This window comes from Capsicum annuum, chromosome 2 (assembly GCF_002878395.1).
Source record: "Capsicum annuum cultivar UCD-10X-F1 chromosome 2, UCD10Xv1.1, whole genome shotgun sequence".
Taxonomy (NCBI): domain Eukaryota; kingdom Viridiplantae; phylum Streptophyta; class Magnoliopsida; order Solanales; family Solanaceae; genus Capsicum; species Capsicum annuum.
The window spans coordinates 110,724,855-110,750,308 of record NC_061112.1 but is presented as its reverse complement, the minus strand read 5'-3'; the positions used below and the strand labels follow the sequence as shown (position 1 = coordinate 110,750,308).

The following is a 25,454-nucleotide window of genomic DNA, read 5'->3' as shown; positions in this document are numbered from 1 at the left end:
CCTCACAATAAAGAAATCCCTTTTTCACTCATACCAGAATTCACATACTTAAATATTGGGATAATCACAAGTCTCACTCTCAGAATGAAGTTCCAAACACTACATGTCAAATGCCATAGTCTTGCCCTTATAGTCAGTACCCAAATCTTTAGGTAGGCCAGTTAGGATCACTTTAGGGCTTTTCTTAGGCTTGTAATATAGGCTAGGGGTTGGTATGATATTCATGGATATTTTAGAGTGACTATGCCTCCTTAACACTACACTAAACTCTTAGGGTTTCACTTTTCAACCTTCTTTTCTTCCTCTTCTTTTATTGATCACACATGCTCAAGATGGATGCGGTTTTTTCAATCATCATATTATCTTTTTATCATCTTTAACACAACTTTCTCTTTTCTTATTCCTTTTTCACCGCACCCAACTTTTTATTTTTTTCTCTTACTCTATCTCTCTTCATGCTCATTTTGCACTACGCACCCCTATGATAGCCACCTTTAACTTAGGTTGTTTGTCTAAGTCAAGGTGCATAGTATCCAAGGAGGACCAAGGCCAAAACAGGTTCATTGTGAGGTAAATGGGAAGGTGAGAGATTTGACAGAAAGAAACAGGCATATAGGCTCAAATCAGGGATCATGGGATATTATAAACATTGGGAAAGTCATTTAGGCTGAAAGTGGGTTACAATAAAAAATGGTCTATGATCTTTTTCTAACCCCTATCCTACAACATAGGCAAGACTAACAGAACAAGTTCTAGATTCGGCACACAGTGGGAGCTGAGTAAGAACTCACACACACATGGAACACAAGTACATTGCATATCACTACTTATCCGATTCATGCAATTTGTTCAACAAAAATCATAAAGTCGCCAGACTAATGCCACAAAAAGATGCACCGTAGTCAGAGATAAATGTGATTTGCATAGTTATAAACTCAGATCAATGGAGAGTTTCTCAAAAGTCACAAAATAAGCTAACTCCCTTAAGTACCTGTATTACTTCTAACTTTCTACCAAAAATTGTTACAATAACATCCTACCCTACACCCTCAACTTAAAATTGAAAATAAAGCTAAACTAAGGGTTAGAGTATACCTAGAATAGATCAATCCCGGGGTTCATGGGTTGCCTCCCATGCAGCGCCTGATTTAACGTCACGGTACAACTCAGGTATCTCGATTACTTCAGACTTCATCGAGACAGATAATGGTGATACTTTTCATTGATTCTTTCGGACCTGTGTAAAGCTTGACACGTTGCAGATTTACCTTGAAGGTACTACCATCATCGTTTTCAAGTTCCACTACTCCAGATGAGTAGACTTGGCTAACTTTAAAAGGGCCTGACCACTTAGATTTCAGCTTACCTGGGAATAATTTGAGTCTGGAATTGAACAGAAGCACCATGTCACCCTTTTAGAAGTCTCATTTCTCTATCCTCTAATCGTGGTATTTTTTCATCTTTTCTTTATACAGATCTGCTAGTTCATATGCCTTGAGATAAAATTCATCCATCTCATTCAGTTGCCCCAGTCTTAGCTCTGCTGCCTCCTTCCAATTAAAATTTAGCCTTTTGAGTGCCTATAAGGCTTTGTGCTCCAGCTCTATTGGTAGGTGGAAAACTTTTCCATAGACCAGCTGAAATGGTGACATGCCAATGGGTGTTTTGAACGCAGTTCGATATGCCTACAGGGCATTATTGAGCTTTTGAGACCAATCTTTCCAGCTAATGCTCACCATTTTGGCTAGGATGGCTTTAATATCTCGATTTGACACCTCCATTTGCCCACTGGTTTGTGGGTGGTATGGAGTAGCTACTTGGTGCTATTTCACCCCATATTTTGCTAAAGCTGCTCAAAATAGTTTGTTGCAAAAATGAGATCCTCATCGCTTATAATAGTACGTAGTACTCCAAAGCGAGAGAAGATGTTCTTCTTGAGAAAAGCAATAGCCCTCTTCCCTTTATTATCAGAAAATGCTATATCTTCGACCCATTTTGAGACGTAGTCAACAACAACTAAAATATACTTCATCCCTTACGAGCTTACAAAAGGACCCATGAAATCAATGCCCTAGAAATCAAATAATTCCACTTCAAACATCTTAGTCAAGGGCATCTCATGTATTTCGGAGATTGACCCCTACCTCTGACATTGGTCACATTTCAGCACAAACTCGTGGGCATCCTTAAACTATGTTGGCCAGTAATAGCCACTCTGCAATACCTTCCTATCCGTTCAATCTCCTTCATGGTGACCCCCAACTGGGAAAGCATAACATGCTTCCAATATGCACAATACATCCACTACCGATACGCATCTCCTTATAATATTGTCCGCACATTGCCGAAAAAGATACGGTTCATCCTAGAAGTAATGAGTCACATCATGCAAGAATTTCTTTCTTTGATGGAAGGAAAGGTTTTCTGGGATGACCTCACTCACAACATAATTTGCATAATCGGTATACCAAGGAAATTTTTCTACAGCAGTAGCTAGGATCTCCTCATCAGGGAATGCATCATTTATCTTCGTTTCATCACTAATTACCTGTTCACCTTTCATTCTAGACAGATGATCTACAACTTAGTTTTCGCAACCTTTCCTATCTTTGACCTCAAAGTCAAATTCTTACAGAAGCAATACCCATCTAATCAGCCTTGGTTTTGCATCCTTCTTAGCCGTCAGATACCTCAAGGCAGCATGGTCGATGTGGACCATCACTTTGGTCCCAAGCAGATAAGCTCTGAATTTCTCAAAATCATACACTACAGCCAGAAGTTCCTGTTCAGTGATGGTGTAATTTTTTTGCGCTCCATTCAGTGCTTTGCTGGCGTAATATATCGAATGAAATAGTTTTTTCCTCTTTTATCCCAATATAGCTCCAAGGGCAACACCACTGGCATCACACATGATCTCAAATGGTTTTGACCAGTCAGGTGCACCAACAATAGAGGCCTCAACCAGCTTCTTTTTAAGGTATTCAAATGCCTTCAAGCACTCATCATCAAAGGAAAACTTCACTTCTTTCTCCAAAAGTTTGCAAAGTGGATTTGCAACCTTCGAGAAGTCTATTATAAATCTCCGATAAAAGCCAGCATATCCAAGAAAACTATGCACTCCCTTCACTGAAATGGGAGGTGGTAGTTTCTCAATAACTTCCACTTTTGCTCGATCAATTTCTATCTTTTTTTCAAAAATTTTATGGCCGAGAACTATGCCTTCCTTTACCATGAAATGGCATTTTCCCCAGTTAAGCACCAAATTAAATTCAACACATCTCTGCAAAGCTAGATTTAGATTTGCCAAACACATCTCGAATGAATCACCCACCACAGAGAAATTATCCATGAATACCTCTATGGTGTCCTCCACCATGTTTGAAAAGATAGACATCATACACCGTTGAAAAGTGGCGGGCGTATTGCATAGACCAAATGGCATCCTCTTAAATGCAAAGGTGCCATATGGGCATATGAATATCGTCTTTTCCTGATCTTCAGAAGCAATGCAAATTTAGTTGTATCCAGAATAACCATCCAAGAAATAATACCACCCCCTTTCAGCTAATAGATCAAGCATTTGGTCCATAAAGGGCATGAAGAAGTGATCTTTCAGAGTTCAAGAATTTAGCTTGTGGTAGTCCATGCAAACTCTCCACCCAATTACAGGCCTGAGTAGAATCAACTCATTCCTTTCATTAGCAACCACCGTTATGCCTTCTTTTTTGGGCACGCATTAAACTGGGCTCACCCACTTGCTGTCAGAAATAGGGTAAACCACTCCTGCATCCAACCATTTAATAATTTTCTTCTTAACTACCTATTTCATTGGTGGGTTAAGACGAAGCTGATGCTCTAATGTTGGAATACAATCTTCCTCAAGTTGAATTTTATGTATACAGATGCTTGGGGGAATGCCAATAATATCTGTGATGGTCCAGCCTATAGCTCTCTTGTGCCTCTGAAGTACTGAAATAAGTGTTTTTACTTGTTGCTCATCCAAATCAGCCGCAATTATAACAGGTAGTGTGTTCCCGTTGCCCAAAAACACGTACCGTAAGTGTCCAGACAGTTCTTTTAATTCCAACACTGGAGGCTCCTCAATAGATGGCTTGTCTGGTGGTATTGGTCGATTAGCAAGGTCAAGGTCTATCTTTTTAGGAGCATAATGATATGAACCTATTCCTGTCAAAGCACAAACAGTCTCTTCATACTCCCCGATGCCTTCACTATCATAATTCATCATAATCCAAAGGTTCAATAACAAGTTGCTCAACTATGGACACTTCCTGTTCGTCTTCATAATACATATCAACTACTGAGAACACACTCATTTCTTCATGTTGCTTCATTGACTTACCCACATCAAATCGGTCCACTTCATCATTCATCCTGAATAAGAGCTCATTCACTCTCAAATCAATCAACACATTTCTGGTTAGAGAAAAGGTCGACCCAAAATTATGGGTACCTCAAAGTCCACCTTACAATCCATAATGACGAAGTCTATAGGGAATATAAAGTTGGACACCTTCACCAACACATCATACAGAATGCCAACAGGTCGCTTTACTGACCTATCCGCCATCATGAGTCGCATGTTGGTAGGTATGGGATTTCCCAGACCCAACTTTCTATAAACAGTCAGTGGCATCAAATTAACGCTTTCTCCCAGATCACATAATATCTTAGCAAATTCCATAGTCCCAATTGTACAGCGAATAATGAATGCACCCGGGTTTGGCTTTTTCTGCACCAAGGTCCTTGTAGAAATAGCGCTACAATGGTGGAGATTTTCTCCAAGTCGTAGCTTATGACTCTTTTCTTAGTCACAAGGTCCTTCATGAATTTTGCATATCCTGGCATTTGCTCAAGTGCCTCAACCAAAGGCACATTTATTGTCAATTGCTTGAGCATTGCTAGGAATTTGCTGAATTTTGCATCATCAGCCTTCTTCTTCAATCGTTGAGGAAAGGGAGGTGGTGGTCTTGGGATGGTTTTCAACACCACTTTCTCTTCTTTTTCCAAAGTGTTAACAGAACTATCCAGCTTCTCAGACTCTACTAGATTGCTTTCTTTGGATTCATCAATAACTACCTCACTATTTATAGATTTGCCCACAAAAGGTCCAGGTAATATCTTACCACATCATTCCGCGGATTCTAAACCGTATCGCTTGGTAATGTTCCACTCTTTCTCTGTTTGAATGCAGTAGAAAGTTGGCTCATCTGCTGCTCCAACTATTTGATGACAGTGGAGTGTGAGTGCACCAACTGACTGATGGATGTCAGATCGGTCTTCATGGTGGTTACACCAAAGTTGATGGCCTCAACTCCCTTCAACAATTTCTTCATCATGTCCTCCATGGATATCTTTCCAGAGCTAGTTGCAGCAGCTTTCCGATTTCCAGGAGGAACATATAAACCACTCCTATCATTATTGCTTCTCCAGTTTCCTTGCCCCCTATTTTTATAACTAGGCTTGTCATAAATGTTCCAACCTTGATTCCCTTGGCTATTTAATAGGAAACCCCCCTGATTATTAATACAATTCGCCTCTTCTTTAGGCTCCACATCCACTCGGTCTTGAGACGTTACAACTTTTACTTTCTCAGTCTTCCCTAACAATAAATGCTTGGTGAGCAAGTCCATCTAAGTCTTTAGATGGGCCATGTCTTTATCTCGTTCCTCATCTCTCCTATATTCTTCAGTAGACATACTAACAAAAATAGTGGGGCTTGCTACCACAGACCTCCTGGTATGCCAAGCCTGACTCTATTTGGTCATCCTATTTAGCATATCTGAGGCATCTTGAAAAGACAGATCAACAAATGAACTACCAGCATCATTATCTACAATCAACTTTGTTACAGAGTTGAGGGTCCTATATAAAGTCTCCATCAAGTGTAGGTCCATCATATTATGGTTCGAACACTGTGTTGGCTTCTTCTTGAATCTCTCCCAAGTCAGATGCAAAGTTTCAGTAGGAAGCTGTCTAAAATTGTTGATTTCGTCCCTCAACTGTACCCTCCTGAAGGGTGGAAAAAACCGTTCTAGGAACACTTCTTTCAATTGACTCCAGTGGGTGATGGAATCAGGCGTAAGCTCATTCAGCCACAATGTTGCCTCCCCAGATGGAGACAGCGGGAACAATCTCAGATAGTGTTCTAGCCCACTCCTGTGTTATCAAAAGATTTGTAAATGGTGACAAAATTCACCAGATGCAGGTTTGGATCATCCCCAGGAAGGCCACCAAATAACCCCTTCAGATTGAGGAGTTGGATCATAGTACTCGTAATGTTGAACTTGGCTCTAGGTGCCAACGGTGGAGGAATAATTGCACCCGTAGCACCTGCCCCGTCCATACCATCATTATCATCATTCAGATCATACTGGACCAGCTGGTACTCTTGTCTTCTTTGGAATAGACGGTTCTGGTTAACATTACGTGGCACTTGTGCAGTTATCTGCTCTACACGCCTTGGGTTACCAGGGTTCAATAACTCCTCATCCCCCAAATCTTCGTCCTCAGGGTTTGGATGTTGTGCATATTGCCCGACATTTTGCACATTCACCTGAGATCTAGCTAAAGGCTTCCAGTCTATCAGCTTCTTATTGTTCTGTCATTCTTTCTATTCGTTGCGGTTCTAGATTTAGTGGTAATAATGTTTCTCCGAAACTTCTGGTGCTTGGCATACACTATAAAATCCTGCAAATAAACAAAAACAACAAATAAACGTAAGTCTAGGAAACTTAACTAACAGTCAATTAGCGTATACAAACTTCATCTTACAATCGTATTCCCCGAAAATGGTGCCATTTTTTATAATGCTTAAATTAAACTCTTGAATGGGTGTAAGCGATCGTTGTCAATATAAAACCCAACTAGGTTGGGGTCAAATCCCACAGGGAATATGGTGTGAACTCAAGTTGTTTGTGATTTAATCTACTGATAGTTTAATGTTTCCTAAAATGGGGGGATTTAGGTTTAACAAGTTGTTGTTTGTCACTTTACTTTCGGTGTTTGTAAATCAAGAGTTTATGAAATAACCAGAATTATGTTCACTAGGGCTTTCGGTACATGAAAGATGCTAAAAGTGGTTCAAAATTCTCACGGTGGGTAGGATAACAAGCTATCTTTATCGATGTTATGCTTAAATGTCTCTCGACCTACTTAAGCCTTTAATTCCCTAATTCTCTCGAACTTAAGGAATTTCTATTTATTGCCCAGATTTTACCTCAGGTTAACCAACCTTGTTACAACGCTAATTACTAAACGAAGTATTTCCGAGTCCCTGTTAATAATTTACGTCCTACTATATTTGATTTCTTCCCTAAGAAAATCAAAGCAGGTGTGTCTACTGTTTACAACCAACAGACGTTAATTAAAACTTCAGAATTATCAAGAAATCCTACTACCTGTTGAATCTTGAATACTTAGAACCTCATCAAGACCTAACCCTAGATCCCATAACTCAGGTTAATGGAGTTTAGCCGCTCATGATATAACGAACGAAAGACATAATTGAATTCATGATTTGAAAGATGAACTTACAGAGATTAATAATAACTAGTGAATTGCAGATTAGATCACAAAGGAAAAATCCCAAAATACTGATAATAATCTCTTAAAAATAGTTGTGTAGTTAAAGTCAAGAAGTAAAGAGAGAAAATATCAAAATATGCTGTCCAAAACTCTAGGTGTCGACCTTGTCTGGAATAATAATGATAATAATCATCTAGAAAACCCTAAAACAAAGCTTTAAATAGTTTACCCTAAATAAGGAAACAAAATCAAGGTTACAGCTTTTTCTCGGAATAGACGACGACTATTGGTGATGCCTTATCAGGATCCTGACGACTTATCAAGAATGTCGTCAGGTCTTTTTCAAATCTGCACTAGTCCTGTCTTAGGTTGACGACAACTTATGATGGCTTATCAGGACTGTGACGACTTATCAGAAATGTTGTCACACTTTTGCTTCAATTCTCACGTCATGCCTAAGTCTGACGGCATTCCTAACGACTTATCACCATTATGACGGCCTATCACAAAATGGCGTCAATTCTACCAGCTAGAACTCATTCCCTGTTTAAGGCTGACGATGGCCTTGATAGCCTATCACCGGGCTGACGACCTATCATGAATGTCGTCAGCTGCACTTGTCTTTTAATTGCTTCAGATTTCAGCCCTTTTTACTTCCATTATTGTTGGTTCTCTATCATACAACTTCTACTGCAAAATCAAATATAAACCAATTAAAAATGACAAAAGTTGCTTAAGACTTTGCAATTATCATAGTTAAAAGCCTCAAATGTGTTAGTATTTGCTCACACATCATCTATCAAAACACGTGAGAATATAACCAACATGAAAGAATATAACTGAAATAATATGAGATTGAAATAAGATTTTGTAATACCCCGTACTTCTACCTAGCTTAAATTCGTCCCAAAAATGTTAAAGACTTGTTTCAAAGATGAATCCACTTTTATAACATTAGGGATGTTGCTATTCCGTCTAATTTGAAATTTTCCAAATTTACAATTTAAACCTTTTTTTACAAAAATTAAATTCAATGTTGAACTCAATGTAAAAATTCTAATTCTAATTTATATATCAAAGGTGTTATGTGTCAATTTTCATAATGCAGGGACCAAAAGGAAATCTTATAGTTTGGTAGAAAAAAAAATTCCATTTTCTTGAAAAGCCACTGTACAAAAATCCACGAGAACTCTGCCAGTGGAAGTGAGCACGCACAAACACTAAACAGGCAAACAGTGTGTGTAAAAATGGGAAAATGTCTTCTTTCATCTGCAGTTTCTTCTTTGAGATTTTGTCAGTTACCCAGAATCGTTCTTCCTTATAATCTGGCATTACCTAAGTGTTGTAGCACAAGTTCACAACTTTTTCAATATGGGTTTTGTACAAATTTGTCTAGTGGAGCCAAAACTAGTGTTGGAATTTGCACCAAGGCTACTTTATCAGAGGTGGGTAACACGCAAGATTACTCAAAGATTGGTGCTGATTCAACTGGAAGTATCCCCTCTAGTGAACTAATCAAAGTGGTTGAAGCTGCTGCCAAGACTGGTGCTCAGGTTTGGGTCCCTTTCTTGATTATGTCTATTTTCTTGGTGAATTTATGCTGAAAGATTAAATTTTTGAGTTTTTGTTTATAAATGGTGGATTGAATTGGGATACCCTTCTGTTCTGTCGAGCTATTAGAGACAATTAGGAGTTGGTTACCTAGAGGATAAGTAGGATGCTTAAGAACATGATATTAAGCTTCATTGAGGAGTTTGTGATGTTGGAGAAAGATAAATACAACCCATTAATTGCTCTACATTAAAGTTTGTGCACTACTTTGATTCCCAGGAAAGGGAAAGACTTTCCCATGAGATTATTGATCTTTTTTCCAAGTTCCGTACTCGTTTTTCATATGCTCGTTATGCTGACTATGATCATGGAATATCGATCTTTTACTTCCCTTTCTATGGACATATGTCGATCATGCAATTTCTCTTTTCACTACTGTTCTATCTCTCATCTGCATATATTCTTTAAATAATCTTTCTGACTCATAATCACTTACTTTGTTTCTCATCTTTTTCATTTTTCATTTTAGGTTGTAATGGATGCTGTGAATAAACCTCGGAATGTTACCTATAAAGGGCTCACCGACCTAGTGACCGAGTAAGGCTTTGTATTACTTTCCTTTGCTGGTTACTTTTTGTATCAGACCTGACATAGTTCTTTTGTTTCTTTTCTTCTACCCTGATGATCAGTGTGATTTATAAGTCTGCCAAATGCTGTTTCTCATAGATTTTTCAGTCAGTGTTTTTTTTGAGTTTCTGGTGATAACACTGAGTGCTGTATGATTCACAGTAATGAGTGAATCTATGATAGAAACTAAGATGAAGAAGAAATGAAATGAAAATTTATTGGTTAAATAAAGTGCAAGGATCTTAAACACTAGATTAACCAATAAGTTTGTCCGTATGGATTGGACCCATAACAAAGCATCGCAAATATGATTCCAAGCATCTATTCACCACCTGGGTCTGTCCATCAGATTGTGGATGGTAAGATGTACCCATTCTTAATCTTGTTTGGCTAAGTCGAAAATGCTCCTGTCAGAAAGCACGGAGAAAGATAGCATCCCGATCAGATAAGATTGATCGAGGAATGCCATGGAGACGCACAATTTCTTGGCAGAAAACATTAGCAACAGTCTTAGCGGTATATGGGTGAGAAAGTGGGATGAAATGAAAATACTTGCTGAGATGATCTACGACAACTAAAATTGTGTCATAACCACCAGATTTGGGAAGTCCTACGATGAAATCAAGTGATATATCTTCCCATATTCTATCAGGTATAGGCAGCGGTTGCAGAAGTCCAGCAGGGGCTATAGCTTGGTATTTGGCCTATTGACAAACCAAACAGTTCTGAACAAAGAGTTTAACATCTTGCTTCTTCCTTGGCCAGAAAAGGTTGGAGGAAAGACGCTTCAAGGTTTTCAAATATCCTCCATGTCCGGCAGAAGGTGTATCATGAGACTCTAATATAAGCTTTTGTCGAAGAGAAGAATGATCTGGAATAACTAATCTTTCCTTGAAATAAAGTTTCTGGTCTCCCAAATGAAAATCTGGTTGTAAGGAAGGGTCTTGGCTAATTGCTTGAATAATCTCACGAGTATATGTATCTGACTCGAGAGAATCTTGCCAATTGGAAAATCCAATGGTACAAGAATAGCAAGAGCCAAAAATTCAGCATTCAACGGCCTCCTTGAAAGAATCAGCTCCCAAATTGTCTTTCCCTGCTCTGTAGACAATTGTGAAGTCGAACGGAAGCAATTTCGTCAATAATCTTTGCTGCTCATTAGTGGTGATATGCTGAGAAAGGAGATACTTGAGGCTGTAATGATCTGTTTGGACATAAAAATGATGACCCAAGAGGTAGTTTTTCCATTTCTGCAAAGCTAAAACAAGGGCAAGCAATTCCCGTTTATAAGTAGACTTCAAACGATTGAAAAAAGAAAGTCCCTTACTAAACTACGCAATAGGATGGTCATCAAGAATAGCCCCTATTCCTTCTGAAGAAGCATCACATTCCACTACAAATGGTTGAATGAAATCTTGAAGTTGTAGTACCGGAACAGTTGTTAAAGCTTGCTTGAGAAGTTGAAAAGCGTTTTCAGCAGAGGTCAACCATTGAAAAGCATTTTCTTGGTAAGTTCAGTGAGTGGTCGAGCCACCATTCCATAATCCTCCACAAATCTGCGATAATAACCTGTTAACCCAAGAAATCCACGTAACTTCTTCACATTAGTTGGTACTAGCCGCTCCTAGACTTCTTGAATTTTTCCTGATCTACACCAACCCCATTTTTGGAAATCACACGACCCAAAAATGAAATGTGAATTTGTCCAAATAAGCATTTAGAAGTTTTGGCATAGAAATGATTGTCTCTGAGAAGTTGGAAAGCAAGTTGCAAGTGATTGATATGCTGCTCAAAGGTCTGACTGTATACCAATATGTCATAAAAGAATATGAGAATTAATTTGGGCAGATGTGGTCTGAACAAATCATTCATAGCACACTTGAACGTAGAAGGGGCATTAGTGAGACCAAAGGGCATAACAATGAATTCATAATGGCCAGAGTGCATACGGAACGCGGTTTTATGAATATCCGCCGGATTGACACGTATCTGGTGGTAACCAGAACACAAATCAATCTTTGAAAAAACCATTGCTCCGTGCAATTCATCAAGAAGCTCATCAATATTAGGGATTGGGTACTTATCTGGAACTGCAACTGTGATTTGGTTGAGACCTCTATAATCAATACGCATACGCCATGTATTATTTGGATGAAGAAGTATATATGAAAGCGCCGGAAGGTTTTCAACATAAGGGAAACCATAAAATATGTAGGTTGCTTATGTCATTATATGGACTTAAACAAACCCCTAGACAATGGAATATTAAACTTACTTCAGCACTCATGATTGCAGGATTTACTCAAGAGTGCTCATGACTACTCTTTGTTTACATTGAAAAGGATGGCAGGAATGGTGATAATGTTGGTCTATGTGGATGATTTGTTGATCACTGGTGATAATGAAGCCATGATCTCTGAAGCTAGAGGGGCTTGTATTCAACTCTGCATTTTGCTGAATCTCCATGATTGGCTAGAGGGGCTGTTTGCAAAGTTGAATGTGAAGGTTCATAAACCTATAACTTTGTTCAGTGATAGTAAATCAGCTATACAGCTTGCTGCCGATCCTGTCTTTCATGAGAGAACTAAACATATCGAAATTGATTGTCACTTTTATCGAGGATAAAATAAGGAATGGTCTAGTGTGGACCTTGTATGTTTCCACACAACATCAAGTAGAAGATATTTTGACGAAGAGCTTGGGGCATGATCAAAACTCTCACCTGTTAAGCAACCTTGGTCAAGCTTGGTGTGCTTAACATTCTGCACCCTTCAGCTTGAGGGGGAGTATTGGAAAGTTCAGTAAATAGTTAGTTATAGTTAGTGAGTCACTGTGTTCATTTCAGTAATACTGTTACATTGAATTACTATTCATTGAGTTGGTTGGTTGTTGTTAGTCGTGTGGTGAGCTGGCAGCTGTGAGTGTAGTGTAGTTGAGCTAAGAAACTTCTAGATGTTTTGAGAAGTTATACACTGGTCTATAAATAGATGCCTAGCTGGAATAATACTTGTAATGTGACAGTTTTCAATATACAGTTTACTTTTTCCTCTGCTTTGTTCAATGAGAGCTTCCATAGCCATGACTTCTCTTCTCTTGATAATGTAAATTTCTCACAATCCCCCTTATCTTAAGACCATTGCTTGATTTTAGCACTAAAGTTACACAATGCCTTCTTGTTAGCGAGTATGTACAATCTCATTTTATCCATTGACCTTATGCTTTGACAATTTGATAATTTATGTTGGCTAACTTTTAGTTGCTCCTTAGGTTGTAATATTCATTTTATTTCTTTACGCGGAGATTTTCATCATGCTGTTGCAGTAACATGTGTTGGTTTAAACTTATTGCAGCACAGATAAAAGTAGCGAAGTTGCTATCCTTGAAGTTGTGAGGAAGAATTTTCCAGATCATCTAATTCTTGGGGAGGAAGGAGGAATTATTGGGGACTCGTCATCTGATTATCTTTGGTGCATTGATCCTTTAGGTTTGTTCTACGGATCTCTAACTTCATGGCAATGAAAGTAGCTACGCATGTTAGGCGGAACACTCTGTTTCGGTTAGAGAACTTATGTAGGTTCTCATAAGTAGGTATGAGTGGTCAAGTTCAAGTGGTTTTAACTAATGGTCAGGTTATTTTAATTTGAAGGGTTCACATTTAACTAGTTCTCATTTAGCAAAATACAACTTCATTAACCTAAATACTAGCGGATTCTCACACAGGCAAAGGCATGTACTTGCACAAGCAATATGTGGATGAATATTGAGCATCGTTCCACAAGGACTTATAATGAAGTTGAGTTGACATTAACTTCGTTGTCGGAATTGGGTGGTAGTAATAAAAATTAAAGTAAATAACTAAGTACTGAAAAAAAGGAAAGAGATTAACTAACTAGCTAAGAGAAAATCTTGTGGTAGCAAGCGTATTGTTTTTGACTTCACTTAATTGCTTCATTTGTACTTTATTATCCTCTTGATCTTATAAATAATGTGAGCTTTGTCGTTGTTCATGATTATTTAGGGTACATTCCTATGTCAAGTGAAGCTAACCCTCTTAATTGGTAACCTGTTTTTGATGGTTATTAGGATAAGAGGGATGCACTGAGTTTAGCTCTATTCTCCATGCATATGGTTTGAAGTATAGGCCTATTCGACAATTTAATCATACCATATTCATCTATTTGGTTGTATGGATCACAAGCTTTTCAGTCTTGAATCTAAATTAAGAAACTCTCCTGGGTTCCCTTAAAATCTAGGGAAGGATCTAGTTGGTGGTCAATCAATTAAAAGCATTAAATACAAGATTGAACAAACAACTTAATTGTTAGTATGAAAAACCAAGAAAGATAGTAATTAGTCCAAGCTTCTTCATAAGATTCATCCTGAATTGGGAAGAAAAGATGGTTCATGCTAAGAGTGTAGAACATATAGAATCTCTTATTTTGAAGTGGAAACTAACAAGTGAAAGAAAGAAACTCTATTTGATGTCTAGTCTCGTCAAAAGCCCCCTGTCTTGTGTCTTATTTTGACTTAAAAAACTAATTTTAGTTCCTTTTTATGTTCTTGGAAGTTCTCATAAAATATTTCATGACTTAACTTGAGATGTAGAATAATCCAGATTACCTTTGAAATTTGTGCAAAATCTGACACGTTCACTGCTCATTTCTTGCCTATAGGGTTCTTGTTTCCCTAGTATGCAAAAATATTTTATATCAACTGGATTTTCATGATATGCTTCAAAAACTTTCCAAATCTTTTGCTAAAATACTTAAAAAAGCTTTTTTGTATATTGTCTTGGGGTTGGGGTTGGGGGGGTTGAGTAGGATGTACAGCGATCTTACCCCTAAAAATACTTAATTTTATCTTGATAAGATCATCTTATCACATATAAATGGATATGTTGCATGTGTGAGTTCAATGAAATGTTATTTCACAAGAAGCAAGCACCACATATTATCTTAAAGACAACTCAACCTATAGGGATTAGGGAATGAATATTAATTGGCAACTTTGTCTTGCAGATGGAACAACAAATTTTGCGCATGGCTATCCCAGCTTTGCGGTTTCTGTGGGTGTTCTTTATAGAGGGAAGCCAGCTGCAGCTGCTGTGGTATATGCTGGGATAGCTATTGATGTGCCATTTGGATTATTTACCATGGCTTAGTGGAAGAAGAGCACTGTCTCTTATCCAGCGAGCTTGGTCTATCACTATGATAATCTATTCATAGCTGATGCCAACCTAATGTGCAAGAAGAGAATCAAAAGCTTGAATCATCACTGACAACTTAAATCGTGTAGCGTTAGATATTGATATGTTATAGTCTCTTAATGTCTTGGATGAACTATATTTTAAAAACATAAATGAGAATTCTTATATTCTTAGCTGTAAGGGACCTGTACTGAGAGATAAAAATAGGGAAGGAATTTTCAGCAAACTTTACAAATGTTAGATAGTTGTAAATAGACATGCTTTAATATTCCTGTAAGATTTTCTTCTGAAGCTATCCATAATTTATGCAGGATTTGTGTTAGTTGAATTAAAATAGATGCGGCTGAATTTAACCCTGGGCAACTCCGCATTTCTTAATTCACCAAAGACTTGAATTAAGAGATTATGTGACATTTATCTAATAGTAACTTTTATGTAGTATACAGAATCTAGGAGGATTTCTGAGAGAATAAAATTGGAAACCATAAAATGGAAAGACTACCGACACCAAATCTCTTGTTCTGATATCTTGTCAGACATGACATCTTACTCGTCCTGAACATAATATGGTTAAGCACTTTTTCCTTACAGGTTGAATTTGTTGGTGGCCCTATGTGTTGGAATACTCGAATATTTTCTGCAGCTGCAGGTAAAGGAATTTATCTATAACTAAGTCATCTATTCAATTGCAAACTCCAACGATCTACTAATGACATTATGCAATTTTCTTCTTCTAGGCAAAGGAGCCTTTGCAAATGGTGAAAAGATTCATGTTAGTCGAACTGACAAGGTGAGAGTTTATACATGCAAATGAGTAAAACAAGCTTAATTGCCATTTACCACAGACCCATGGTAGAATGAGAGTTTGATGATAACTTTATTAACATCTAATAAACATAGTTCTAGCTTGTCCTATTGCATTAGGAAGTCAGATAAATGTTGGTCTCTACCTGCTCTGTCTGGCCTGCTATGCGTCAATACCCATTTACATGCATGTGTATTTGTTACTATTAGACAGTTATGCTAGTTTAGTACCTTCTTTCTAGCAAAGAGGTAATATATTGCTTGGATTTAAAGTTTTAAATGACACTAGTTTTACATATAAAGCTCAGTAAATGAAAGGTACACTTACTGTCAATCTTCTTTTCCCAATTCCTTTGACTTATTCGTTACTGTTCTTTATTGTTTGGTGTGTGTGCGTGTGTTGGGGGGTGATGGTGGGGTGGGGTGTTTAGGTGGAACAATCTCTTCTAGTGACTGGGTTTGGATATGAGCACGATGATCCATGGACAACCAACATGGAATTGTTCAAGGAATTTACTGATGTCAGCCGGGTAGCAACTTTATCCCTTATCTTTATCTGAAATTTTGCACATGCCCACCCCAAAAAAATTTCTTCCTGCCATGTTCTGCATAGGGTGTGAGAAGGCTTGGTGCTGCTGCAGTTGACATGTGTCATGTTGCTTTGGGGATTGCTGAAGCATATTGGGAATATCGTCTAAAGCCATGGGACATGGCTGCAGGAGTTCTGGTATTCTTGCTTTCATTATTATTGATAATATTCCAGACAATCTTCTTCTCATGTTTGAAGAAAATTCTAGAAAGCCAGAGTTTGATGCTTAACAGTTCCAATCTGCAAATTGTATTTTCACTATAATATCTTGTTTTTCTCTCCTTTTTATTAAATAGAAAAAAAGGTTAAATGTATTATTTGCCACATGTTTTCTTTTCTTTATAGATTTGTGAAGAGTAATTTAGTCGGTGAAAGAGAGGAGCATATTGTGTGCTTATCCAAAATGGAAAAGAAGCACAACTTACCATTGTGTATGTGTGTTATTTTAGGTCGATAAGTAGAGCTAGCCATTGAATGATAAACAAGTAATGCAGCAGGGACAAGTGTGTGTAAGGAGTTAAGGTTTTATAACAGGAATGCCTTTGTTAGAATGAAACCTAAGTGTCAATATATAAAACTTGTCTCATTTCTAAGTTTCCCTATGAGCCTATTCAATGAAACTTTTCCCAGATCAGTGAGTTGGTTTATGAATGGCAGAATTGAATATTTCTCATCTTTTTAACTTGAAGTATCAGATGTTGGTAAGTCTGTAGTAATGGAATACCTCCAGGATATCCACTCATGAAAAGTGAGGTTTTCCCTCTGTTGATAACATTCTGGAGGTCTCCAGCATATCTTTAATGCCGAGGAATACAAATTACAAGTTCTCAAAAAAAAAAAAAAAAAAAAAAAAAAAAAAAAAGATTTCCAGTTTCCCAAAAGCAAATAGTTTTGCTCAAATGTTGTCCTTCTCAAGTTTCTCTTAAGTGGGGGTTACTGCTAGTTTACGAGCTATTGACAAGTTATATTCAAGTCTTTATTTAACACTGTAATGTATGTTTCATGTAGATAGTTGAAGAGGCTGGAGGGACAGTTTCGTGCATGGATGGAGGAAGGTTTTCAGTGTTTGATAGATCTGTCTTGGTATCCAATGGCTTGCTCCATGCAAAGGTCAGCATTTACATGTGTTGAACTGAAGTTAACTCGCAAGCTGTTTTTCATCTGCTTGCAGTTGATTTAGCACGTAGTACGTCAAATCTAGCAGGTCAATTTTTTAAAATCTTTATATATATATATATATGATAAGAATCTAGAGGATGGGATATTCTTATTCCCTTAAATTTTGGTTAAAATTTAGAACATGTAAAACTCTAATGGAATGTCGTGCTACTCATTATTGTTTCCATTAACATGCGCAGCTCCTTGAGAAAATTGGTCCAGCAACAGAGAATTTGAAGAGCAAAGGGATTGATTTCTCAGTGTGGTTCAAGCCAGAAAATTACCATACAGAAGTTTGATATGTCTCTGCATTTGTTCTTTAGATGTCCTGCTTGAAAGATTCTTCTACAATCAGATTTTGATTAGGTCAGTATTTGCATTTGTATTTTCTATCTTACATATCATTGTATGAAACTAGTCAAATATTCATCGATATTAGTGAATATTAATATACTCTTTCAGGTAAAAGGATATTGGCAATAGAAATAAATTATATTCAAATATTTACTGTATTTATTCCTGATATAGCTGATTGACTTACTGGAAACGACATTGAGTAGAAAGACATTTCCGTTAGTAGAAGCGTAGAACTGACTCTATATGGAATATGGTCAATCAAATTATACAACAACAACATACCTAGTATATTCCCGCCAAGTGGAGTCTGGGGAGGGTAAGTGTACACAGTCCATACCTCTACCTCAAGGTTGAGATAGAGAGGTTGTTTCCGATAGACCCCCGGCTCAAGATAAAACAATCTAGACAATTAATAGTAAAAGGACAAGATAGATAGAAATCACCACATCCAATAATACCATATACAAGATTCACCAAGAAATACAACAAATAATACAACATCCTGAAATTATACTAGCCTTCTGCCGTAATCCGCCTCCTCCACAACTTCCTATCTAGCGTCATGTCCTCGGTAAGCTGGAGCTGCTCCATGTCTTGTCTAATCACCTCCCTCCAATATTTCTTCGGTCTACCTCTACCTCGCTTGTCAATCAAATTATACGATTTTAATTTTTAACAATGTGTTATGATTCCCATGTTTCTTATCCATGTTATTGTACAATCGGAAAACATATCCATTAAATGTTAGTCTGTCACTGACAAAGTGCAATACGTCCTCTTAAAATGTATTCTCAGATTGTAGAAAATTTTGTTATTCTAGCAAATACTCTGAACGTCAACTGATGCTTTAATCTTGAGTTTTACTTTTTTATCCTGGAGGTTTACAGACCCATATGTTTCTATCTCTGCATTTTGGATCTATTTGCTGTATCAGTTGTACACATGGAATGCAAAATTTTTCTAGATAGGTCAACTCTTGTCTTTATACATCTACGCTTGATAGTATTGAGTTCTGGGCCTAACGCCAAATATCTGAGGTTTAAAACATATCTGCATAGCACATGCATCTTAATTTACATATACAAAAGAAAGAACACTGTCTCATGCTTTTTGTTGCTACCTTAGTGCTCATCGTTTTAAACATCAGTGTGAGAAAGCTAAAAAGAAACTACAGATGAGTAAGCTGCAGCTGCATGCCAAATTCGTTTCATATGCCAGAGACCTCAGTCTTTTGCACGGAGGACAGCACCTTTAATGACAAGCCCCCTCTTCCAGTTCCCACCTTCATATTCATATAAAGAGAACTCTATTTCTCCATTCTTCTGGTTTGCTGATGTCATGAACTCTCCTGCTGGGATTTCTATCCATTTTTCTAGTGGTTTTTCCACCATATTCTCCGTATGTCCCTGCCTGCTACCATCTGGGAGAATGAGTCGAAGATTCACTGGATTTTCCCATCCATAAGCAGGATCCTTTATCATGACAATAAACACAACCTCATAAATGAGTCCTGGCGATAGCCTAGCTGTATTGAATCTTCCGTGGATTTCTAGCCAGCAAACATCTAGTAGTTCTGCTGCTGGAAGAAGCTCATCACTGCATAAACAATAAAAGCATCATTTTAGGCCTTTTTGATATGCTAGTTTTCAACTACGGAAACCTTTAAGTATTTGGTACATGTTGGTTAAGAATAGCGTTTAACAGGGAACATGAAAGTTTTATTTAGTTTTAACCGCTGAATGTTTATTATCATTTGGTTACCTGACAGCTACATATGTTTACCGAATTTTGTTCTCTTTTAGCGCATTACTTCCGCTGTTCTGTTTTATATGTCAAAAAGAATGACTTATTTCTATATTCAAAACTTCTTAACTTTTAACTTCTATGTTATTCTTTATTCTTAAACCACAAGTTCTAAGGGTATTTTTGGTATATGCCCAAAAGTTTCTCTTCCTTAGACTCCATACCCTATCAAACACCACCATATGAAATTAAATGGAGGGATTATTTTTCTCAAAAATGGAGGGATTATTATTTTTCTATTCTAGCCCCATGTGTTGTGAAGGATGCTTTGGATTATTTAAAGGTTTGATCTACACTGAAATGTAACTTTAATGAGCCTGGTTTTCTTTGTCAAATGAAACATTTTGCAAATCACCTCGACTCTTGTACCAAGGGCCAGTGCCAGAAACGGTTGTTTTCTCCCCAAGTGATTAAGAGGTCTCTTGCATACAGCATGAAGCAGTTGCCATTTGACTTCTTATCAACCCAGTATTTCTGCATGAAGTGCAAATTAGGTATGGCCACAGCGGTAGATAAGGCTACAGAATAAAACTGTAATTTCAAGTGATTAGGCTTAATTGACTAGTTGAACTTGAACATCAGAATTGATTCAGTAAATCACAAGAGGGCATGCTTCTCTTGGGGCTAAGTTGAAGGCAGAATTCTAAGCTTTAACAAAATATACACAAAAGAACGCAACCTAAACTCATAAAGTAGATATATGCTTCCATATAGCAAGTATTGACACTGGAACCTGTATATCAGCATTAAGAAACACTTGTAAAAAACTACTCAAGGATTACACTAGCAAGACATTTATTACTCGGGACGAGTTTAGGTGCCCCATTTGGTTTGGACATTTCTGTTAAGGTAAAAGTTGAGGTCTTGTTAACTTTTGAAGAATATGGATGTTGTTCAGAGTGAGAGTAGGTTAAGAGATATTTCTAAAAATAGGATAATAAAGAAGTCTTGATAAGTATAAAGTAAAAAAAAAAATTCCAGAGGGGTTGGCGGCATTTCAAATTGAGCCTTTCTTTTAACTATATACTTCAACCAATGGAGACAAATTTTTCTTACCTTGCGCTTTTGGTTCAAAAATACTCCAGCATATAGCTGGTCATATAGTTTGTCCAAGGAGGACCTGTCAACTGAAGAATCTGCCTCTTTTAGGATTTCTTCATAATTATGTGGAAATCTGAGTACTCTGGTGGCTTCCATTTTCTTGTTAGTCTCAGTACTCTTGCTGCTCTGTGGCATAATCTTTCTTGGATCTTCATTCAGTACGGCGGTATCATTATGGTGTCTTTGAGGAGATGTGTTACGCAGTTCTTGATTTTGTTGTGAATCCTGATCTTGTGACCACCCAGACCCCATTTCTCTGAAGAACTCTTTGTCTATGTTGGTTTATGTATTCGGGAAGGTCTAATCGGTAGCCATTCTCATGAACAGGGAAGCTTTTATTTTGAAACTCTCCTAGTTCGGCATCTTTTGATTTTATCTTTTTCAAGTGGAGTCGGATTCTATCTTTAAGAATCTATTCCTGTCGTCCACTTTGCAATGTCTATGAACAGATCCATGCCATGCCAGCACGATAGACCTGAAAAAATGTTATTCCTTTATGATAAGTTATGACATTGTATATATCCAGTATCTAAACTGGTGGGAGGTAGCAAGTACCCTGTGGAATTAGTTGAGCTGCACCCAAGCTGGCCCATACACCATAGTTATTAAAAGATAGCTGTGAAAAAAATTGTAGATTTTCCCTCTTTGTGATCAATTCACTAATGTTACTGGATTTGGAGAATCTCTAAATTTTGGAAAGGGAATAGCTTTAGCTACGAGGCATATGACTATGCCTCCAGGAAAAACATCCTCCTATCCAAAAAGATAGCTTGCACTTAGGACCTTTAAAACGTTCAAAACTCCTGCAATACCTTATTAGGCCTTCTGCCCTTTCTGCTACTGATTGAACTTTGTTCATTTCATTGCTGGTCAATAACTGCTTCCTTTTCATAATTGCATCAATTTATATAGGTTTTTAACTTCTATACAGTGGTAGTGTAAAAGAACTTTTACATTATCAGGTACAAGATAACTACATGTCTGCCCATAATGAGCGGAGTTACTATCTTGAAAAAATAAGGTGGACGCTATGCTAGAACATGTTTAATTACACTGATAGTGTGTATAATAGATCAAATTATATATTGTAATATATTGTAAGGTTTCATAATATTGTTACTTTGATAGAGCAATCGTGTGCTTGCTTACAGATGGCTGATTCTTGTTTATTCATGGGTGTATATTGAACATATTGCAGCAAGAGTTGTGAATTGCTTGCCATGTTCAATTATTGGCAGAAGAATTGATCTCCTTCTGATTTGTAATTAAAATTAAAGAATCTAACTTTACAGCATTAATTCTAGGACATATACCAGAGAGATAAGCTTCATGTTTTGCTGATCTAAAAGTACTTTTTGTTTTAATTGTTAATTGCTGTTGGTGACCACTTTGCATGATCAATACTTTCAGAATCAGATGCTTGTCCTGATGCTGAAAGAAGAAATCTTAGCATACGGCAAGCTGCTGCTGCTGAGGAATATGTTCGTTATGTCCAGATCAGTCCTTATCAAATGTATATTCTTCATTTCCTATTCATATTTCCAGGTCCTCATCTTACAGATTTCCTTGAGATAATAGCACCCAAACTAATGCATTTTTTTAATTTCTAAGTTAAATATTATTCCAGACTTTCTGTCAGGAACATATAATTATGTGCTCATCGCACAAATTATATTTGGACAATTCAAAAGAACTATTTTTTTAAGCATGAATAAGTTCAAAGAAAGAGTGTGCAGATAATCTGGGATAAAATGAAGGTATTATCCTTATTTATTCCAGTTATCGTAATATCAAGCCAGCATCAACATAATAATGTTTTCAAGACTTTTTCTTATAAACATCACTGTCTGTCATGCCCAAACTGGGTGCAACATGATTGGCTTCTGGCCTAATTTATTCGCCGATTGAACTCCGAATTTGTCATAAATAACTTAGTCCCAAAAGATTCGGGGTTATACGCTGTGGCATGCATTTGCTTAAGATATCTGTTCAGTCAAGAATTCCTGTATTCATAACATACAAGAATTCAAGCTGTTGGTTTACAAGTTAAAAGAGTACCAATTACCAAGATGTCTGATCCTCCAACAAACCTTATAATCCTCAAAAGGAGATAACTATCCTTTAGTTAGGTCATTCCAGTGAAGGTTCAAGCATTGAGGAGGGACTTTGAGATTTTTTTCGTTGAAGAGTACATAAGAGGTCAACATTTGATGTGTTTGGTTAGAGTTTAGACACATTGGATTATGATTAAATGCTGCCACAAATAAAAACCTGGTAGTTAAGTGGAAAAGGATAGAGTTGCATACACTGAATTTCGAACTGGACAAACTTAGATCCCCAGATAAATTACATAAGCTTCTTATTCTTTAGGAAATTAATATCTAATGACGTTGGAAATAGGTGGTCTTGAACTTTTGATTCCTGTTTGTCACATGGGTAAACTTGTAAGGGTCAAATGTCAAAACTTGTTATGTTTGAAGTTCTGTTCCTGGGGCAAGCAAGATCAAAAGTTCACGACAACCCACCTCCAAGATCATTGTTGTAAACCTCCGAGACGGAAAATCTCAGGGCTCAGGCTTTGGGACGAATAACAATACCTTTGATGACTAAACCCTGTTTACAATCCAATTTCTCGGTTTCATATAGAAAAATCTCAATCTCCTCCCTCTTCTTCTTCCTCTTAAATTCATTGCTCGTGAAGAATTCTCCTACTGGCACTTCTATCCATTTTTCTCTTTCGGTTACATTCATGAGATTTACTGTAAGCTCATTGCTTGATTTATTTGGGATGATAAGCCTCACGGTAATTGATTCCAATCCATCGGCATTTTCTTTTATCTTCACCACAAACACTACCTCATACAATGTTTCTGGCGTCAGTGCAGCTGTGTCAAAGCTCCCACAAACTTCCAACCAACACACACTTTTTAGTTCTGCTGCTATAAAATTTTCATCACTGGAAAAAGTAGTAAAATTTCAAACAATTAGCTACGTTCTCACAGCTTATCATATCATAATATTTCTATGGTTACAGGACTTTTGAAACTTGTGGTCTCAAACATGATGTGAAAGTTGAGTGAACAAGAAGGCTTTTCATACTGAGTAAATAGGAAGTTGTTTTGGAAAAGGGTTCTTCTTTTCTGCAGGCGGAAAAGGAAATAGCATCACATAAAATGAAACATACAGTATATCTTGATTACCTCGTCTCTTTGATATCTACCCAATTCCAGTAACGATTGTCTTTTCCCCAAGTAATTGAGAGATCTTCTGCGTATAACATAAAGCAGTTTGCTTTATTCGTTCTATCAATCCAATACTTCTGCATATTATATCATTAATATTATATTTGTAAGATTGTATAACACTAAACTTAAAATAAATGAAGAATTATTAATTAGAAGAATATCATAAAGGCGGAGTATATAATCCCAACTGCTTAGCTATTTATTTTAAAATAAGATCATACATACTTCTGTATACGATGAAGATAGAAAGAAACTCACCTAAAGAATCACTTAACTGGAGAGATAAAAACTTATCCTTCTTAAACACTGACCAATTGTGCCACAGATTAATGTTTAGGCATTTAGCGTTTAATAAGTTGAACTATGAGATGGCCTAAATGGCATCCTTATTTTTCTTTCTAAATAATCAAGAAATTCTCGAGGGTTAGCTAACATACAGTTCAAAATTTAGTGGCTAATAAACTCCCTATATTCTTCTCCACTTAAATACCAGGCTTTTGTAAGCAGTAGGGTTTAAACTTGTGACATGCATAACCTACACCTCATGTGTTGCGTGCTTATCATTGAACCAAAGACTTGAGAGCAATCAGAGCGCCAAAATTGCATCCTTGCCACTGAACTGAAGCTTTTTGGGAGCAATCAGTGAAGGCAACAAAGAGCTGAATCTCAACGGATACTAAAGAAAACCATAGCCACAAGCCCACAACACAGGAAAAAAGAAATAGATAGAAAAAGAAAAGAGGGGAATTCTACCTGCTTATTTTGTTTGAGGTGAACTCCATTATATAGCTGTTCATATAATCGATCTGTGGAGGATTTATCGATCTCTAGACGAGAGTCTGCTTCTTTCAAGATCTCAATCAGATAATGTGGAAGCTGAGCTCTTTTATATAGAAGTTGAGATCTTATATTTATTGTTGCTGCCTTGTTGATGCTGCTGCTTTTTCCTCCAAGTTTGACCAGTGAATCGGACGGGGATTCAAGTTTTTCATTTCCTTCTCCCGTGGGACGCTGTACTGTTGCGTTATAATTGACATTAGTTTTTCTTCTTTCTGGTTTTAGCTTCCTTGGTTCTTCTGTATACACACGCATCGCCTCTCTCTCTTTTGGAATATTGATTGAGTGCCTCGTACCCATGATAAAAATTATTGAGCAATATTTCCCAAGTTTAATATTATATATAGAGAAAAACAAGTTTAATGTGCACTTGTTTTGCCAGAAAGTTTGATGCTATATTGATTTTTTTTTCTTTATATGTGTGACTCAAAACCTTAGCTTGAAGCATCTGATTCTCTTCTTCCTCAACAAATTCACCTATACAAGTTATTCTTCTACAAAAGAATAGTTCCTCAAAATGATCGAAGGGGCACTAGCGCTTGACTAACAAGATTTCAAAAGGGCCAAAAGAAATGTAATAGGTTGCTACTCTAGTTGCTTGCTTTGCAAAGTCATTTTTTTTTTCTCCCTT

The 25,454-nt window shown here is 37.1% G+C and overlaps 3 protein-coding genes across 5 annotated transcripts; 1 reads left to right on the top strand and 2 right to left on the bottom strand.

Moving 5' to 3' along the window:
• Positions 1-8,642: 8,642 nt before the first annotated feature.
• Positions 8,643-22,449, top strand: LOC107858915 (phosphatase IMPL1, chloroplastic). Of its 3 annotated transcripts, none has more exons than XM_016703717.2 (11): positions 8,643-9,098; positions 9,626-9,693; positions 13,074-13,207; positions 14,742-14,830; positions 15,521-15,578; positions 15,667-15,719; positions 16,165-16,263; positions 16,347-16,460; positions 17,331-17,432; positions 17,681-17,846; positions 22,152-22,449. In XM_016703717.2, the coding sequence occupies exons 1-10, from the start codon at positions 8,793-8,795 to the stop codon at positions 17,777-17,779; spliced, it is 1,122 nt and encodes a 373-aa protein (XP_016559203.1). In that variant the 5' UTR covers positions 8,643-8,792; the 3' UTR covers positions 17,780-17,846; positions 22,152-22,449. The 3 variants fall into 3 exon arrangements, with proteins under 3 accessions (XP_016559203.1, XP_047262568.1, XP_047262569.1); XM_047406612.1 differs by having other exon boundaries at positions 8,677-9,098; positions 22,158-22,449; XM_047406613.1 differs by lacking the exon at positions 22,152-22,449 and adding an exon at positions 21,704-21,942 and having other exon boundaries at positions 8,677-9,098.
• Positions 18,786-21,160, bottom strand: LOC107858916 (lectin). The gene is made up of 3 exons (XM_016703718.2): positions 20,697-21,160; positions 19,996-20,114; positions 18,786-19,433 (listed from the first exon to the last, which is right to left on the bottom strand). The coding sequence occupies exons 1-3, from the start codon at positions 20,991-20,993 to the stop codon at positions 19,061-19,063; spliced, it is 789 nt and encodes a 262-aa protein (XP_016559204.2). The 5' UTR covers positions 20,994-21,160; the 3' UTR covers positions 18,786-19,060.
• Positions 22,450-23,019: 570 nt separating the features above from the next.
• Positions 23,020-25,220, bottom strand: LOC107858913 (protein PHLOEM PROTEIN 2-LIKE A1). The gene is made up of 3 exons (XM_016703716.2): positions 24,740-25,220; positions 23,942-24,060; positions 23,020-23,697 (listed from the first exon to the last, which is right to left on the bottom strand). Exons 1-3 carry the CDS (start codon positions 25,121-25,123, stop codon positions 23,313-23,315), a joined length of 888 nt encoding a protein of 295 aa, XP_016559202.1. The 5' UTR covers positions 25,124-25,220; the 3' UTR covers positions 23,020-23,312.
• Positions 25,221-25,454: the final 234 nt, after the last annotated feature.

What these genes read in the sequence shown, in the direction of transcription:
- LOC107858913 (XM_016703716.2), bottom strand. Translation starts at nt 25,123, where the DNA reads ATGGGTACGAGGCACTCAATCAATATTCCAAAAGAGAGAGAGGCGATG. An exon ending in ACCTCAAACAAAATAAGCAG is followed by an intron (nt 24,061 to 24,739) that starts GTAGAATTCCCC and finishes TATAATATGCAG; the next exon opens with AAGTATTGGATTGATAGAAC. An exon ending in GTAGATATCAAAGAGACGAG is followed by an intron (nt 23,698 to 23,941) that starts GTAATCAAGATA and finishes TACTTTTTCCAG; the next exon opens with TGATGAAAATTTTATAGCAG.
- LOC107858915 (XM_016703717.2), top strand. Translation starts at nt 8,793, where the DNA reads ATGGGAAAATGTCTTCTTTCATCTGCAGTTTCTTCTTTGAGATTTTGT. An exon ending in CTCACCGACCTAGTGACCGA is followed by an intron (nt 9,694 to 13,073) that starts GTAAGGCTTTGT and finishes AACTTATTGCAG; the next exon opens with CACAGATAAAAGTAGCGAAG. An exon ending in ATGTTAGTCGAACTGACAAG is followed by an intron (nt 15,720 to 16,164) that starts GTGAGAGTTTAT and finishes TGGGGTGTTTAG; the next exon opens with GTGGAACAATCTCTTCTAGT.
- LOC107858916 (XM_016703718.2), bottom strand. Translation starts at nt 20,993, where the DNA reads ATGGGGTCTGGGTGGTCACAAGATCAGGATTCACAACAAAATCAAGAA. An exon ending in TTTTGAACCAAAAGCGCAAG is followed by an intron (nt 20,115 to 20,696) that starts GTAAGAAAAATT and finishes CACTTCATGCAG; the next exon opens with AAATACTGGGTTGATAAGAA. An exon ending in CCCTTGGTACAAGAGTCGAG is followed by an intron (nt 19,434 to 19,995) that starts GTGATTTGCAAA and finishes TTGTTTATGCAG; the next exon opens with TGATGAGCTTCTTCCAGCAG.